Genomic DNA, 13,966 nt, shown 5'->3' with positions numbered 1-13,966 from the left:
ATTAGGAGGATAATGTTTATTTATTTGTTTAAATATTATTTGATTTTTTTATATTATATAAATTATTTTGTGATATTTGGTTTTAGGGTATTTTAAGTAATTGTTAAAATTTTACTATTTTCTTTTATTATTAACATAATTTAGTTTAGATTAGTTTTTAAACTCAATTATGTTTACTTTATTTAAATATAATTTAAGTTGACATTTAAACGAAACTGTAATATATTAATATTCTTAAATAAAATAATTTTGTTTTACACATAAAGATCTCATAATTTTTATTAATCATATATTAATTAATAGGTATATCTTAATTAAATATATATGTGCATAACCAATATCATATAACTCTTTTATTGTTTTTCATTTTAATTTACTTTTACTTAAACTAACAACATAGAATATCTACTATGTAGTATTTGTTAAAGTATAAATTTGATTTTGGTAAAGGAATCATAGATTTTCTGAATTACAAGATAAAATTTTATCCAAAGTTTTTGGTTCGGAAAACATTTGAGGTCTCATTACACCCTTCACGTTGCCCGATGCAAAAATATTGAGACAATCTCATCTTATCCTAAGTTCTTTCTGGGCCTGTTCCACGTTAAGCCAGCGCCTAATTTAGACATTTGTTCATAAAGATATTTGCATGTTGACCACCTGTCAGCGTATGGAACCCTGTCAAAGCTTATATCACAAGCAGAGAACCCTGCAAGGAGCCTTTCAACAAGAGGTCATTTTGAGTTCCCACATTATGTCCATTATTAATGTTAATCTGAGCAACATTACAATTTCATCTTTCTTTCTGGTTGCTAAGCATGTATTAAACTTCTTTATGGAATACTAATTATTTTAATTATTTTGATCAGGCCTTCTGGGCAGCTTGGCAAGAAGCTTGCACGAGTGCGTTGCCTTCTATTTTCCTCGTTCCACAGGGAAAGAAGTATCTTGTTCGTCCTATCAACTTCAAGGGTCCTTGCAGCGCTCCTGGTTTGACTGTTCTTGTAATTATAATCAAGATGTTATCATTTTGCAAAATCTATTTTCTGATAGCATTGTCCAAGGCCTAATTTATCAGAGTTTTCATGTCATATCGGTGAATGTCTAACAGATATCAGGGACAATAGTTGCGCCAACGGACCTATGGAACTCAGAAGAACAAGGGGCATGGCTTCAATTCTCCTATCTGCAAGAAACAACAATCCAAGGTGGAGGCATTGTTGATGGGTCAGGCCAGAAATGGTGGGAATATTCTTGCGCCAACTTTAACAGCCAAGTAAGACAATTCTCATAGAAAAAAAAATCAATACTTTTATTCTTCTTATCTTTATATAAACTAATAAAGTCTTTTAAGATGCTGATTTATCACCACTATTATTGACAACCATGTATTTTTCTGCTGCACAGAGTTGCGTGAGGAAAGCCCCACTGGTAAGCTCCGCCAAAAATTTGCTTCAATTGACCATGAAACTAAAAGTATAAACTCAATTTTTTAGTTTTTGGCTGATGATCTCATAATCAAACTCCACAACCTTTTGGATGACAAGTATGATATTTTATCGTTTTTATTTTTTTTAATAGAAAAAGAAAGATTTAGATCTATTCTGAAATATACAAAACTAACTCCGCACCTAACCATTAATCCATATTTTCAAAATCATCGTTATTGCTTCAATCAATTCCCAATGATATTTATCTTAAACCTAGATCTCTATTGGGCCCAGATGTTTCAGATTCCTTGAAATGCCGATCTTCATTTTGAATTGAATTTTCAGTTATGGATCAAATTTATCTTGATTTGTCTGTCAAACTGTGCAGGTGGTCTCTTATCGCGGGTCGATTGCCGGGGCGGACAGAAAACGAGATAAAGATCTATTGGGATACCCACATTAAGAAAAGAAAATTGAGCAGAGAACTCGACCCCCAGTCCCATCGCTCCCTATGGCTGCCTGACAATGGTAGCACTACCCTCAACTCTCTGTTTGCTGACGACCACGAAATCTCGGCTTCGCGGAGCCCGAGAACGGCAGAGATAACAGACTTCTTCCAACATGACCAGTCGGAAAGCTCGCCGATCGAGCCCGCCGCTTCTGAAAATGAAGAGCATGGTGACCTCAATCTTGATTTGTGTATGAGCTTGCCATCAAAGTCGCCTCGCGCCGAAAACAGAGCTTTGAGCGGGGATGGAACCACGGACTCAAATTTTAATTTGGGTCGTGGACTGTTTTGTGTTTATATTCGATGTCTTTATATCTGTAATAAATGATGTATGTAATGGAGGTTTATATTTTAAAAACTATTTTTAATATAAGAGTTAGTAATTTTATTTGTTTGTGATTTTTACATCATATCTAATTCCTTAAATAAATAATTATAAAAATCAAACATACCAATTTTTATGATTAATAATTGATTATTTTCCTAAACAAGCTTAATTTTTATCATATATTAGGTCATATTGAATATAGAATAGTTTTTTTTAATTGTAAATAAAATTTTTAGGTCATATTGAATATAGAATAGTTTTCGTTTAAATTGCAAATGAAAATTTAAAATAAATAGAATGTCATGTTTTTCTTCTTCTGAAAATAACTGCTTTCAATCCATTATTATAAAAAAATTACATATCTAAATACAAAGAAATTATTATAAAAAAAAATTACATATATAAATACAAAGAAATTTAACCGTTTCTAAAATATTCAAAACCTAAAATCGAGTGTATTAAAAAAAATCACTGTTATCAAATTTACATTAACATAAATTTAAAATTCCAACCTTCTTTGAGTGATCGACTTGTGCATTATGTTTCCTCTTACCATTGTTGTCCCATCTTGGATGAAATGAAAAGTCCTGCATGATATCATTCAACTATTCACTGGTTAGATTTGTCTATTTGATACTTGGTGTAACTATCGTTAAAGAAGCAAAACAATCCACAACGCTTGTAAAATATTATCCAAGACTTTTTCAAGCACCGTTATGATAGTATGATCGTCCTGCGCAGCACCCACATGAATTGATGTCAACTAGCTTCTTTTCCGAAAGCATGAGAAATGGTGCACAAATAAAAAAGGGCTTCATTTGTGTTTGAGGGAGGCCATTCGCTTACGGCAGGGACTATCGGCTGCATGCAACACTTGTTATAATTAAAACCCATAATAACCCATAACCTTGGAATAATAAATTCATATTAATCTTTGAATATAGTAAATTTATATTAGTTAAAACTAATTTAATTAATTTTTTTTTCAATTATTATAATTAAAACCCATAATAACCTATAACCTTACAATAATAAATATATATTAATCCTGGAATAATAAATTTATATTAGTTAAAATTAATTTAACTAAATTTTTTCCAATTATTATAATTAAAACAAATGTGAGATATTTTTTTTCATATGACGTAACACCTAGGAGAATTTCGGTGACACATAACCCATAGCCCTTCATTTTCAATGTTAATTAAGGCGTAACCCTCAAGGCATGTTACTGGTGACCAACTTTTTTCTTTTTTCTTTCTTTTCTTTTTCTTTTTTTTTTTTTTTTTTCCGAAGGTGGCAAAACCTATCAAACTCAGGTGTCAAACCAACAGTGAGGACAGCCATCTCTGGCTGCTATCCGCGAATGTCGGTTTGACTCATCACCGTTATCAAGGAAAACCACGCCACCTGTAATAACCCGCTGGTGGTCCGTAAGGGAGCAGGCTTTCACTCCTGCCAGATGCCTCTGGGTCTTGGGCCGTTAACCTGTTTCCTTACGTCCGAGGAAGACGAGCTCTTAGCCAAGCAGAAGCAGTTTTACGGCATACTCCAGGCCGGTACTGGTGACCAACTTTGCAAGTTGAAGTATAGCTTTTAGAATAATATATCATTAATTACCTAAATGAAAAATGACCAAAAATGCATTAAAATGAAATCGTAACGCTTCATGAGTGACGAACTTGAACTTTAACTATGTTAATTAAGGCATGTCATTAGTCACCAACTCGAACTTGAACTATAGTTTTCTAAAAAGATTACATCATTAATAACCCAAATGAAATATGGCCAACTCAAATTTGAACTATAGTTTTCTAAAAAAATTATATCATTAATAACCCAAATGAAAAAATGGACAAATATGCATTTACCAAATAAGAAATCTAAAAGTGCTTCCCTCAATTGTGCTTCTCTGTATTGAAAAGGTAATAGACCAAAAATGCATTGACAAAAAATTTATTAAGGCGCTTCTCTATATTGAGAAGGTAATAGAGAAGAAATGCATTGACCAAAAAAATTATTAAAGTAAATGAATATGTAAATGATAAAGATTAAAAAATACGTTATTAGTCTCTGCCATCTGGCATTCGGCAGGGATTATAGTAATCGTTCGGGTGGGATATAGCATTAGTTCTTAGTCGCTGCCGGGGGTTATTTGGTGATTATGCTAAGGTTTGCAAATGCCCTGTGCGCCGATGTGCCCAGATAACCTAAGTTCCATTTCCCCTTGAGACTTTGCGATCTTATTTGGCCTCTTCTCGAGGCGGAAGAGGCTCGAGCATAGCTTAAATTGGTTTTACGCCTGGTGCATTATCGCTAACCGTCAACGGTCTGGTTTTAATGTTAACATTAATTCGATTCGTATTATCTGCAGGGGTATGCTAAGGTTTGGTAAGGTTTGGTTCCCTGTTACAAGGTTGTGCATGTTGGCAGCTGGTGCATGCCAGGATGCACCATGGTTCAACAGCTGTTAGTATAAGGTGGTTCCGAGGTACTAGGTGCTGTTTCCTCGGCCCTGCGGAATGGTGAGAGCAATAGTAGTTACAGAGGACAAGCTTTTCAGCGCCCACGCAGACCACGAAATCCGCGTGTGAGGCCGCTCTGGTTCGAGTTCTGGGGATGGCCACAAGCGAATAGCCACAATACTCACGCTGCTGGATTACATACATCGCTGGATGAAGCCGAAGCGCGACGTTTTTGGATGTTGGTCAGGCGGTACTGAAAACCCTAAGTCGACAAACCCTAAGTCCCCGAAGCATGTCGGCGCGATATGCTGTCTGGCTTACACCAATGGTTTCTTGTATTCAGGCTCCTCAGATATGACTGTGAAGGTATGGCGAGTCTCGGACCTCAAGTGCGTCGAAACGATTCAGGCTCATGATTGGCAGGCAGGTGTTCTGCTGTCCGTGCTCTTCGTGCATGGCAGGTGTTCTGCTGTCCGTGCTCTTCGTGCATGGCGGAGTGCCAGGAGGCGCCTTCAATTGAATTTGCTTTGTCGATGTCTGCACGCTGCTGTAACTGCCTGTAATCCATTCTATTTTTTCCATTGGGTAAGTCTATTATACACCGCTTTGCATTCTTGTTCGTAGGGTTGCACGCTGCTGTAACTGCCTCTAAGTCTATTATACACTGCTTTGCATTCTTGTTCGTAGGGTTTAACATTCTTTGGTTGCAGGGTGTAAGCTTCTGTAGAAGCTTTAATGGCAGCTATGGCAGCTAGGTAGATTGAGATTTGAGCGATGAAGAGTTACCTGGATCATGCTCTGGCCATGAGCCCTCTGTTGCACTTCCCGGAAGAGCTGGAGCGGATCAAAATTCCGTCCGAGTGGTTATATGACCATCACCATGAGGAGAACAAGGGCGTAGCGGTGGACATCAAAGAAACGCCCAAGGAGTATGTGTTCTACGCCGACGTTCCGGGCCTTACCAAGTCCGACATTCAGGTAAGTGGCGAAAATTAAATCCAGTGAACAGGATGATTCAGGGCATTTCGCTGGCCTCGCTTCGTTCAGGAGCCGAATTAACTGAGACCGGAGCCGAATTAAGAGATGCTGGTCTAGACTATTCATAAAGCTATTTGAGCGTTAGCGATACTCTTTAACCAAGGAGAGGTACTTTAGCTGGTTATGGCTCCTCGTCAAGCAGGGTTGGGTTGGCTCCTCATCACGCTAGTGTTGGGCTTGCTCCTCGTAAGGCTGGTGAAGCGCTTGAAATCCGACTATCTGTTGATGCGAGCTAAATTAATGCTTTGTTCAAGTAACAGATCTGGTTGCCCTAGTCCCATAGCCCGCTACTTCCCTTTGTACGGCTCCAGATTCACCACCATCACTTACAGCATATCCAGGCGCAGATAGAGATCACAGATTGACCCTTTATCGATTGATTCGGGATATGGGAGAGATCACATCCAGCGTTCTAACTGCAGTTCTTGCCTCTTGAGGTACGTTCATCTCAGTTTTCAAACTGTTTATAAATAGCTATCAAATGTCAATACAATCGATTTATCGCAGCACAGACCTAAGCTTATAACTCCCTCCTGCAGCACTGGGTTTACTGGGCTGGTGAGACGTGGTCAGACATGAGACACGGTCAGGGCTACTCCCAGTCCATCCTTTGTGAAAAGCTGTGTGTTTGGCAGCTGAGTTTCTGTGAAGGCACTTGTTCTTTCGTTACACCTCTAGTGGTGAAGCAGTAGGACATACGTAGCACATGCAAATTCTATATATTACTGTTAACCATCATTTTATTTGTATGTAACCATTGTCGACATAACATAGAAATCATCCTACACAAAACGCTATGTGGGACCTACCATGAGCGCCATGTCTCTCATCAGTCCATTTATCAAAACTTTGCCCTCCTTAACCTCCGCTTGGTTCATTCCTACTTTTGCCCTCCTTAACCTCGGCTTGGTTCATTCCGACATTTGGCAGTGGATTCCATGTCTCTGCAACTTATTCATATATTGTAGACCTGCCAGGTAATTTACTCTGTAATAATGTAGAAAATATTTTTAGTTTCTTATTTATTAGTTTCTGGACGGTTTGAACTCAAGGCACTGAATGTCGGGCCTACCAACCTTGATGAGCAGAATGGCCAGTGCTGGGGAGGGTAGCTCATAGCTGCGTTTACAGAGGCAGTCTGAGGTTTGGGAAACTGATTGCTGTGAAAAAGGCTGGAGTGTGATGATAACGAATCAGACAAGGCATTCTGCAGAGAGCTTCACATTGCTGGCAGTTTGAAGAATCGTCATGTGGTTCCTTTGTTAGGTTACTGCATTGATCGCCTAGGCCTTTCTCTGGTCTACGAGTTCATACCTGGTGGAAGCTTGGAATACCATCTTCATGGTATTGTTATATCTGTCTTTCTTATTATTTGAACATAAGAACTCTTCTTTTGGGCATTTTAGTTTCTGTTGGGCTGAAAATAAACAACTCTGATGAGTGTTTTGATGGTTCGGATTACCATCTTCATGGTACTGTTATACCTGTAGTTATTCTTCTTTTGGGCATTTATTTTCTGTTGGAATGAAAAGAAAGAAGGCTGGGCTGAACCCAAAATTTCAATAGATGTTGCAACATCTCCTGAGTTGGCACAATAGGCTTGTGGATGACCTTTTCCAGTTGTGGCTCTAAGGGATTGTTCTTCGGAGTGGTTCTTTCTATTAACCTTTTCACATAATCATTAATTTGTTGAATTGGCAACTGTCTTCAATAGTCTTCACTCTTTCGTGTCTTTTTGGCTGTGTATTCTTTTCACCTCTAGTTGTCGCTGTGCATTGAACACACATCTATGGAATTTAAAGAATTTAGATCTCTAGATTGGCTCTGAGCTACATGGTATGGTTGCATCTTCCAGCATTCTTTTTGCAAGATGAGGATATGGATGGGCTGGACTGCTCCGTAAGTATGTTGTAGAACCTGCACACATGTGGTGGCCAAGCACACTGGTCCAGGTGACCCTGTTCCGGTATAATAAAAATGTCAATATTTCTTGGGAATGTTTTAAGTAAATCATAGTGGTGTTAATGGATCTACTACTTGATAAGTGGTTAAATTTAATAATTTTTCGTTGTGAAATTCAGAAAAATAGTTCTTACGAAATTATGAAAACAAATTTAGCCATTCCACTTATTGAGTTACTTTTCATTTAATTATACTGTGAGAATTGGTATGGAGAAGGTTCTGTGTTTGACATGCAGGGTACTGCATGAGAAAGACCATGGAAAGGGGATGTCTCGTAACACCTTCTTCTTCATTGCCATGACCTGCAGCTATGGGCTGGACTGCTTCGTAAGTATGTTGTAGAACCTGCACACACGTGGTGGCCAAGCACACTGGTCCAAGTGACCCTGTTCCGGTATAATAAAAATGTCAATATTTCTTGGGAATGTTTTAAGTAAATCATAGTGGTGTTAATGGATCTACTACTTGATAAGTGGTTAAATTTAATAATTTTTCGTTGTGAAATTCAGAAAAATAGTTCTTACGAAATTCTGAAAACAAATTTAGCCAGTCCACTTATTGAGTTACTTTTCATTTAATTATACTGTGAGAATTGGTAATGGAGAAGGTTCTGTGTTTGACATGCAGGGTACTGCATGAGAAAGACCATGGAAAGGGGATGTCTCGTAACACCTTCTTCTTCATTGCCATGACCTGCAGCTTTTGCTACTATGTATTCCCTGGTTATCTATTCTCAACCCTGACCAGTGTATCGTGGGTGTGCTGGATTTGGCCTCACTCTGTCACAGCACAGCAGATTGGCTCCGGCATGAATGGCCTCGGACTAGGTGCCTTTGGTTTCGATTGGAGCACCATCGCAGCCTTCTTGTTCAGTCCTCTTATTTCTCCATTCTTTGCCATTATGAATGTCATGGTTGGTTATGTCTTCGTAGTATACTTTGCAGTCCCTCTTGCTTATTGGGGCACTAACATGTACAATGCAAAGGCTTTTCCTATTTTCAGCTCCGATTTGTTCACAGCCCAAGGTCAAAACTATAATATTTCACAGATTGTGAACAATAAATTTGAGCTGGATCTCGCTGCTTACAATCAGAATGGTCAAATACATATGAGCTTGTTTTTTGCTCTGACTTATGGGTTTGGATTTGCAACCATTGCTTCTACAATTACCCATGTCGCTCTATTCTATGGGAAGTAAGTTCTGATTTTTGTATTGACTTGACTTCCATTACTGCTTTCTTGCAAGATCATCAATTATGGATGTTAGTTTAAATGACACGCGCTGTTATGGTGCAGGGAAATATGGCAGCGTGTTGTAGCAGCATCCAAAAACAATCGGCCTGATATCCATACTAAATTGATGCGCAAATACCCTGACATCCCACAATGGTGGTTCTACACTCTCTTGTTTGGGACTCTTGCTGTTGCCTTTGCACTCTGCGAGGTTTACAAGAAAGAGGTACAATTACCATGGTGGGGGTTACTTTTTGCCTGTGCTCTCGCTTCATTTTTCACTCTTCCCATAAGTATCATCACCGCTACTACTAATCAGGTAAGCACATTGATTTTATTGATTATTTTGTAGAAGGAATTATATATATATATCTATATATATATAGATATATATATTCATTCATATGTTCTGGTTATACTTCATCTTCTTATTTTGTTTTGGCACAGACACTAGGCCTGAACATTATCACCGAATACCTAATGGGATATATCCTTCCTGGGAAGCCTATTGCCAATGTTTGCTTCAAGGTCTATGGTTATATGAGCATGAGCCAGGCAGTTTCTTTCTTGTCAGACTTCAAGCTCGGCCATTAAGATAACTGGAAGAAAAGTTAGATTTTTATTTATCAGATAACTGGAAGAAAAGTTTAATTTTTTTGAGGAGCTGGTTCTTCCTGTGTTAAAAGAACTGGTGTTAGGTTTTGGCTTTTTTTGAGGAGTTTATTCTTTTTGTGTCAAAAGAACTGATGTTAGGTCTTAGCACTGTAGTTTATACTGGTCTAAACTACAGGTTTAAACAAGTATAAACTACAGTGCTAAAACCTATACTTGTTTAGGTTTTAGTTCTTGAGCAATTTGGTGAACTGATAAAAGCATTGTTTTTGCTTAGCTTCAAATCTCTCTCTGTGAATTATGAAACTTCCCAGACATATTATAGATACATATTACAATTCTTAGTTTAGTACCAGGTATTCAAATTTTTGAGAAAATCAGAATGAATTTGCTATATTTAAATTATTTGCAGAATGTTTTTAGCATGATACGGCGGTGCACATTTGTTTTGTTCTGTTTATTGATATTGTGTGTGCAATGCAGTTTATTGGCACAGTAGTGGCTGGAACAGTCAACCTGGGAGTTGCATGGTGGATGTTGGGATCATGTGTTCTTCGATGCATCAGTTATATGGGGTTTGGTCAGTGCAAACTCCGCCAACAAAGATTTCTGATGAATTCAGGCGACCTGTTAAAGTATGGTCCTCTATCTTACCATAACTAATTAACAACCTTAATTACTCATATCTATGTATCTATGCTTACAACTATCCAACATTCAATATTGTTGCAGGTGATACACCCATTGCAAGATTTGAATTTAAATTGCTTTCCAATATACCACCTCCCTTCAATGCCGTTTAGCTGAGTGAATAAACATGACCAGGCTTATTTACCAGGTTATTCAGCTATTAATACGCGGGATAATATATGTTATATGTTTATGGTTGGATACTGTTTCGATTCAACAGTGCCCATATATTGCTTTAATTTCTTTAATATAGGTTCAATAGACTTGGAAGTATTGCTCCAATTTATTTATGGCTCAATAGACTTGGAACTATTGAAATATTGCTTGCCAATAAACATGAGCTGAAGTTGCAACTGTCTCTCCACATGGATTCAACCCTATCCTCTGCTTAACGTACGATGCACACGAGCTTCTGTACAATTTGTCAGGTATGCATTAAAGGCCTAATTGACTGAGTCACTTCTCATTCCATTGAAAGAAGCTATTCCCATTTCATTTATAGAAGCTAAGGCAACGTTTAAAAAGTTGTGAAACAGACCTCTGGCCATTAAAACATACATGTTTCAGGTTGCAACAACGTCTTATTTTGCCTACTGTCTGTGTAACCCTAGGCCTTTGTACAACATAGGATGCACACATGCATGTTGTGCACTTTTTCGGGTACGCATTAAAGGTCTATATCCTATATGCTACTGTATAGATACATTCTATGTTTCCATATTAGCTTAGAGCTTTATAAGGTTGGTATTCAGCTCCATTATGGAGATAAGCATAATGAGTGTTAGACATACCTGTACCCATTGAGCTATGAAACACATTGGCTTGTTACTCATCAATATGAGCTTAGAGGTTGTGATATCATGCAAATAAGGCACATACACGAGCTTGGTTGATTCAAACACAACTTCTATACCCATACGTCTTACCTATGATCTCTATTGATTCAGGATAAAGAGTGGTGAGTAATGTGATATCCATACTTGATTAGTCAGATAAGCATTAGATTAGTGCTATTCCCATTGCTTAGACCATTGCTGTTGTTGCATATTCCTGGGTTTCCTGTATTCGATCACAACTCTCATACGTAAATCACTACTAGCAACAGGTCAATGGTAATAGGGTAACATAAACCTAGCCTCACCTATTAATCATTGTCTATTATGGTTCCACATTCAGTGTTCACCTATACGTCAAATACTACATATATATTGCATAAGCTATAGACCACCCTTCCTTTGTAATGAACACAAAGATGCTGAGATCAAAGCTATACATGGCAATGGCACACAAAGACGAAGGCAAGCTCCTAAAGCTGCTTCTGAGAAGGGCAGGGCAAATCAATGTCGAATCAAGTATTCTATGATCACTGGATAACAGATCACTCTCTGTATTTTATGCAAATATATGAGTCTTCCAACTATGTGTCCTAGACTTGAAACTAAACAGTGAATTCTCAACCATGGTGTCTTGTCACTAGATAAAAAAGAGAATGCTCAACAATGCCTTGCGGACGACTCAATTGTATGATAACAATGTCTCAGACAGTTGTGGCATATGTTTTGCCTTACTGTCTTCTATAACAGCAGCATATTTAATCTACCGCAACAGGCTCAAAGGGGAAGAAATTTGGCTGGTTAAGATGCTCTTCTTGTGGGCACACTGGCCACAGCCACCTAATTTCGCATTTACTACTGCCGCCACATCCATCATTCCATATGCCATTTGCTCCCCATGTCAGATCGATCACCTCATTGCACCGATCGCTCACTTAACGTAAGGTTTTCGTTTTATGCCCATCATTAAATACTGGCCTGCTCCAATCTGATCTTCAAGTATTTCAGCTCCATTCCAAATCAATCCGTATATGTACTTATTTCTGCACCTAAATATTGACATAGATCTCCTGTCTAGCCAATTGTTTATTAGAATAGCTTGGACCCAATCTACCACCAAGATTGCCCGATGTCAGATACATCACCTAATTTCACATTTACTTCTGCCACCACATACATCATTCCATATGCCATTTGCTCCCCATGTCATATCGATCACTTAATTTCACCGATTGCTCACTTAACGTAAGCTTTTCGTTTTATGCCGACCATTAAATACTGCCTTGCTCCATCCGAGCTTCAAGTATTTTAGCTCCATTCACACTTAAAACCAGCTTACAAACACGCTGAACTTTTTTATAAATTGGCCTCTTCTGCACCTGGATATTCACATACATCTCCCCGCTTCACATAACATGGAATCCATTAGCATAAGCCAACTTACTCAACTCGCAGCATTGTTTCTCTTAGCACTTGTTCTCATGGCTCTTCTGATTATTGACATCGTAAAAGTTGAAAGACAAAGAAAAAAGAAACCAAAAAAACAATAACATCTCTTTTGCATTATTTTACGCATTGTCTTATTTCCCCGCTTCCTTCTCTGTTACAGGTGTACGACGGATGCTTCAAATATGCATTTGGGTCTGCCATGGTGGTGCAACTCGCATTTTTTATGCTTCTATCGTCTCTGCTCGGATGCCGGACTAATGTCCTAATTGTTAGCATTCGTGCTTGTGTTGTATTCTTCACATGTTACAGTCTGTCATAAGAAATGCTTATTTTCAAGGTCAAATGTAAGCTTCACGGCGGTTTTCATGTTACTCGTGTCTTGAATTGATGATGATTCTCTGCAAGTTAGTTATTCAATAATGTTCAGATCTTTGGTATATAGTGCTCATGTGACTATTTCTATTGCAGTTGTGTGATTTTGGGCTAGTAACATAAACTGGTGTATCTTGAATTGATGATGATTCTCTGCAAGTTAGTTATTCAATAATGTTCAGATCTTTGGTATATAGTGCTCATGTGACTATTTCTATTGCAGTGGTGTGATTTTGGGCTAGCAACATAAACTGGTGCATTGTTTTGAAATAACTGGTGCATATTATATTATTCGACAGCCCTCGATTTATGTATTACTGAAACTTGCTCATGTGACTATTTCTATTGCAGTTGTGTGATTTTGGGCTAGCAACATAAACTGGTGCATTGTTTTGAAATAACTGGTGCATTTTATATTATTCGACAGCCCTCGATTTATGTATTACTGAAACTTGCTCATGTGACTATTTCTATTGCAGTTGTGTGATTTTGGGCTAGCAACATAAACTGGTGCATTGTTTTGAAATAACTGGTGCATTTTATATTATTCGACAGCCCTCGATTTATGTATTACTAAAACTGGTGCAAGCCCAAAACTTCAATAAGTTTCAGAAGAAGTTGACGCAGTCTCTACTTACACGTCTTATCAAAACACCGATCAACCTTGACATTTATTGAAGAAGAAGAAATATTTCTATATGTTTTCTGAAAAGTACCCTTGTTACACTTGCATCTGTTCCTTGAGCCCAGTAGTGTAAATGCATCAAGCTTTGCAAAAAAGCTTATTGGAACCCAGTTCAACACAAATTGCATCAGGAGACAGCAGTACTGAACATAAACACAGCAGTACTGAACATAAAGGGGAGTGCAAACGCTGTGATCAAGGTTGAGAATAGCAGCATGCTTCTTCCTAACTGTCAGTTTACCGATCAATTGCAGATGCATACGCCAACTTTTGAATTTTGTAATCTGTATTTAACTTGGTCCAGGCTTTACTTGTTTTGTCTTCCTGGCTGGCTGAGAGCCCTGTACCTTTACTTAGGCTT

The 13,966-nt window shown here is 38.0% G+C and overlaps 1 protein-coding gene and 1 long non-coding RNA gene across 2 annotated transcripts; both read left to right on the top strand.

The window, feature by feature from the left end:
- Positions 1–5,243: 5,243 nt before the first annotated feature.
- LOC149142029 (uncharacterized) lies at positions 5,244–5,539 on the top strand. The gene is made up of 2 exons (XR_016264681.1): positions 5,244–5,316; positions 5,491–5,539. It is a non-coding gene; the product is annotated as an uncharacterized LOC149142029 (long non-coding RNA).
- Positions 5,540–6,858: 1,319 nt separating this feature from the next.
- LOC149142028 (oligopeptide transporter 4-like) lies at positions 6,859–9,584 on the top strand. The gene is made up of 6 exons (XM_089451383.1): positions 6,859–6,877; positions 6,967–7,113; positions 7,645–7,735; positions 8,359–8,925; positions 9,028–9,283; positions 9,412–9,584. Exons 1-6 carry the CDS (start codon positions 6,859–6,861, stop codon positions 9,556–9,558), a joined length of 1,227 nt encoding a protein of 408 aa, XP_089307509.1. The 3' UTR covers positions 9,559–9,584.
- The last annotated feature ends 4,382 nt before the right edge of the window (positions 9,585–13,966 follow it).

Source organism: Pinus tabuliformis, chromosome X (genome assembly GCF_031772625.1).
Source record: "Pinus tabuliformis cultivar Carrire ecotype Pingquan chromosome X, CPIR1, whole genome shotgun sequence".
Lineage (NCBI taxonomy): Eukaryota > Viridiplantae > Streptophyta > Pinopsida > Pinales > Pinaceae > Pinus > Pinus tabuliformis.
Note: the sequence above shows the minus strand (reverse complement) of the source record. Positions and strands in the feature narration are given on the sequence as shown.

Bases quoted from the DNA above. Each gene is read 5' to 3' on its own strand.
- LOC149142028 (XM_089451383.1), top strand. The intron at 7,114-7,644 runs GTATTGTTATAT...TTGCAAGATGAG, and splicing joins CTTGGAATACCATCTTCATG to GATATGGATGGGCTGGACTG. The intron at 9,284-9,411 runs GTAAGCACATTG...GTTTTGGCACAG, and splicing joins TCACCGCTACTACTAATCAG to ACACTAGGCCTGAACATTAT.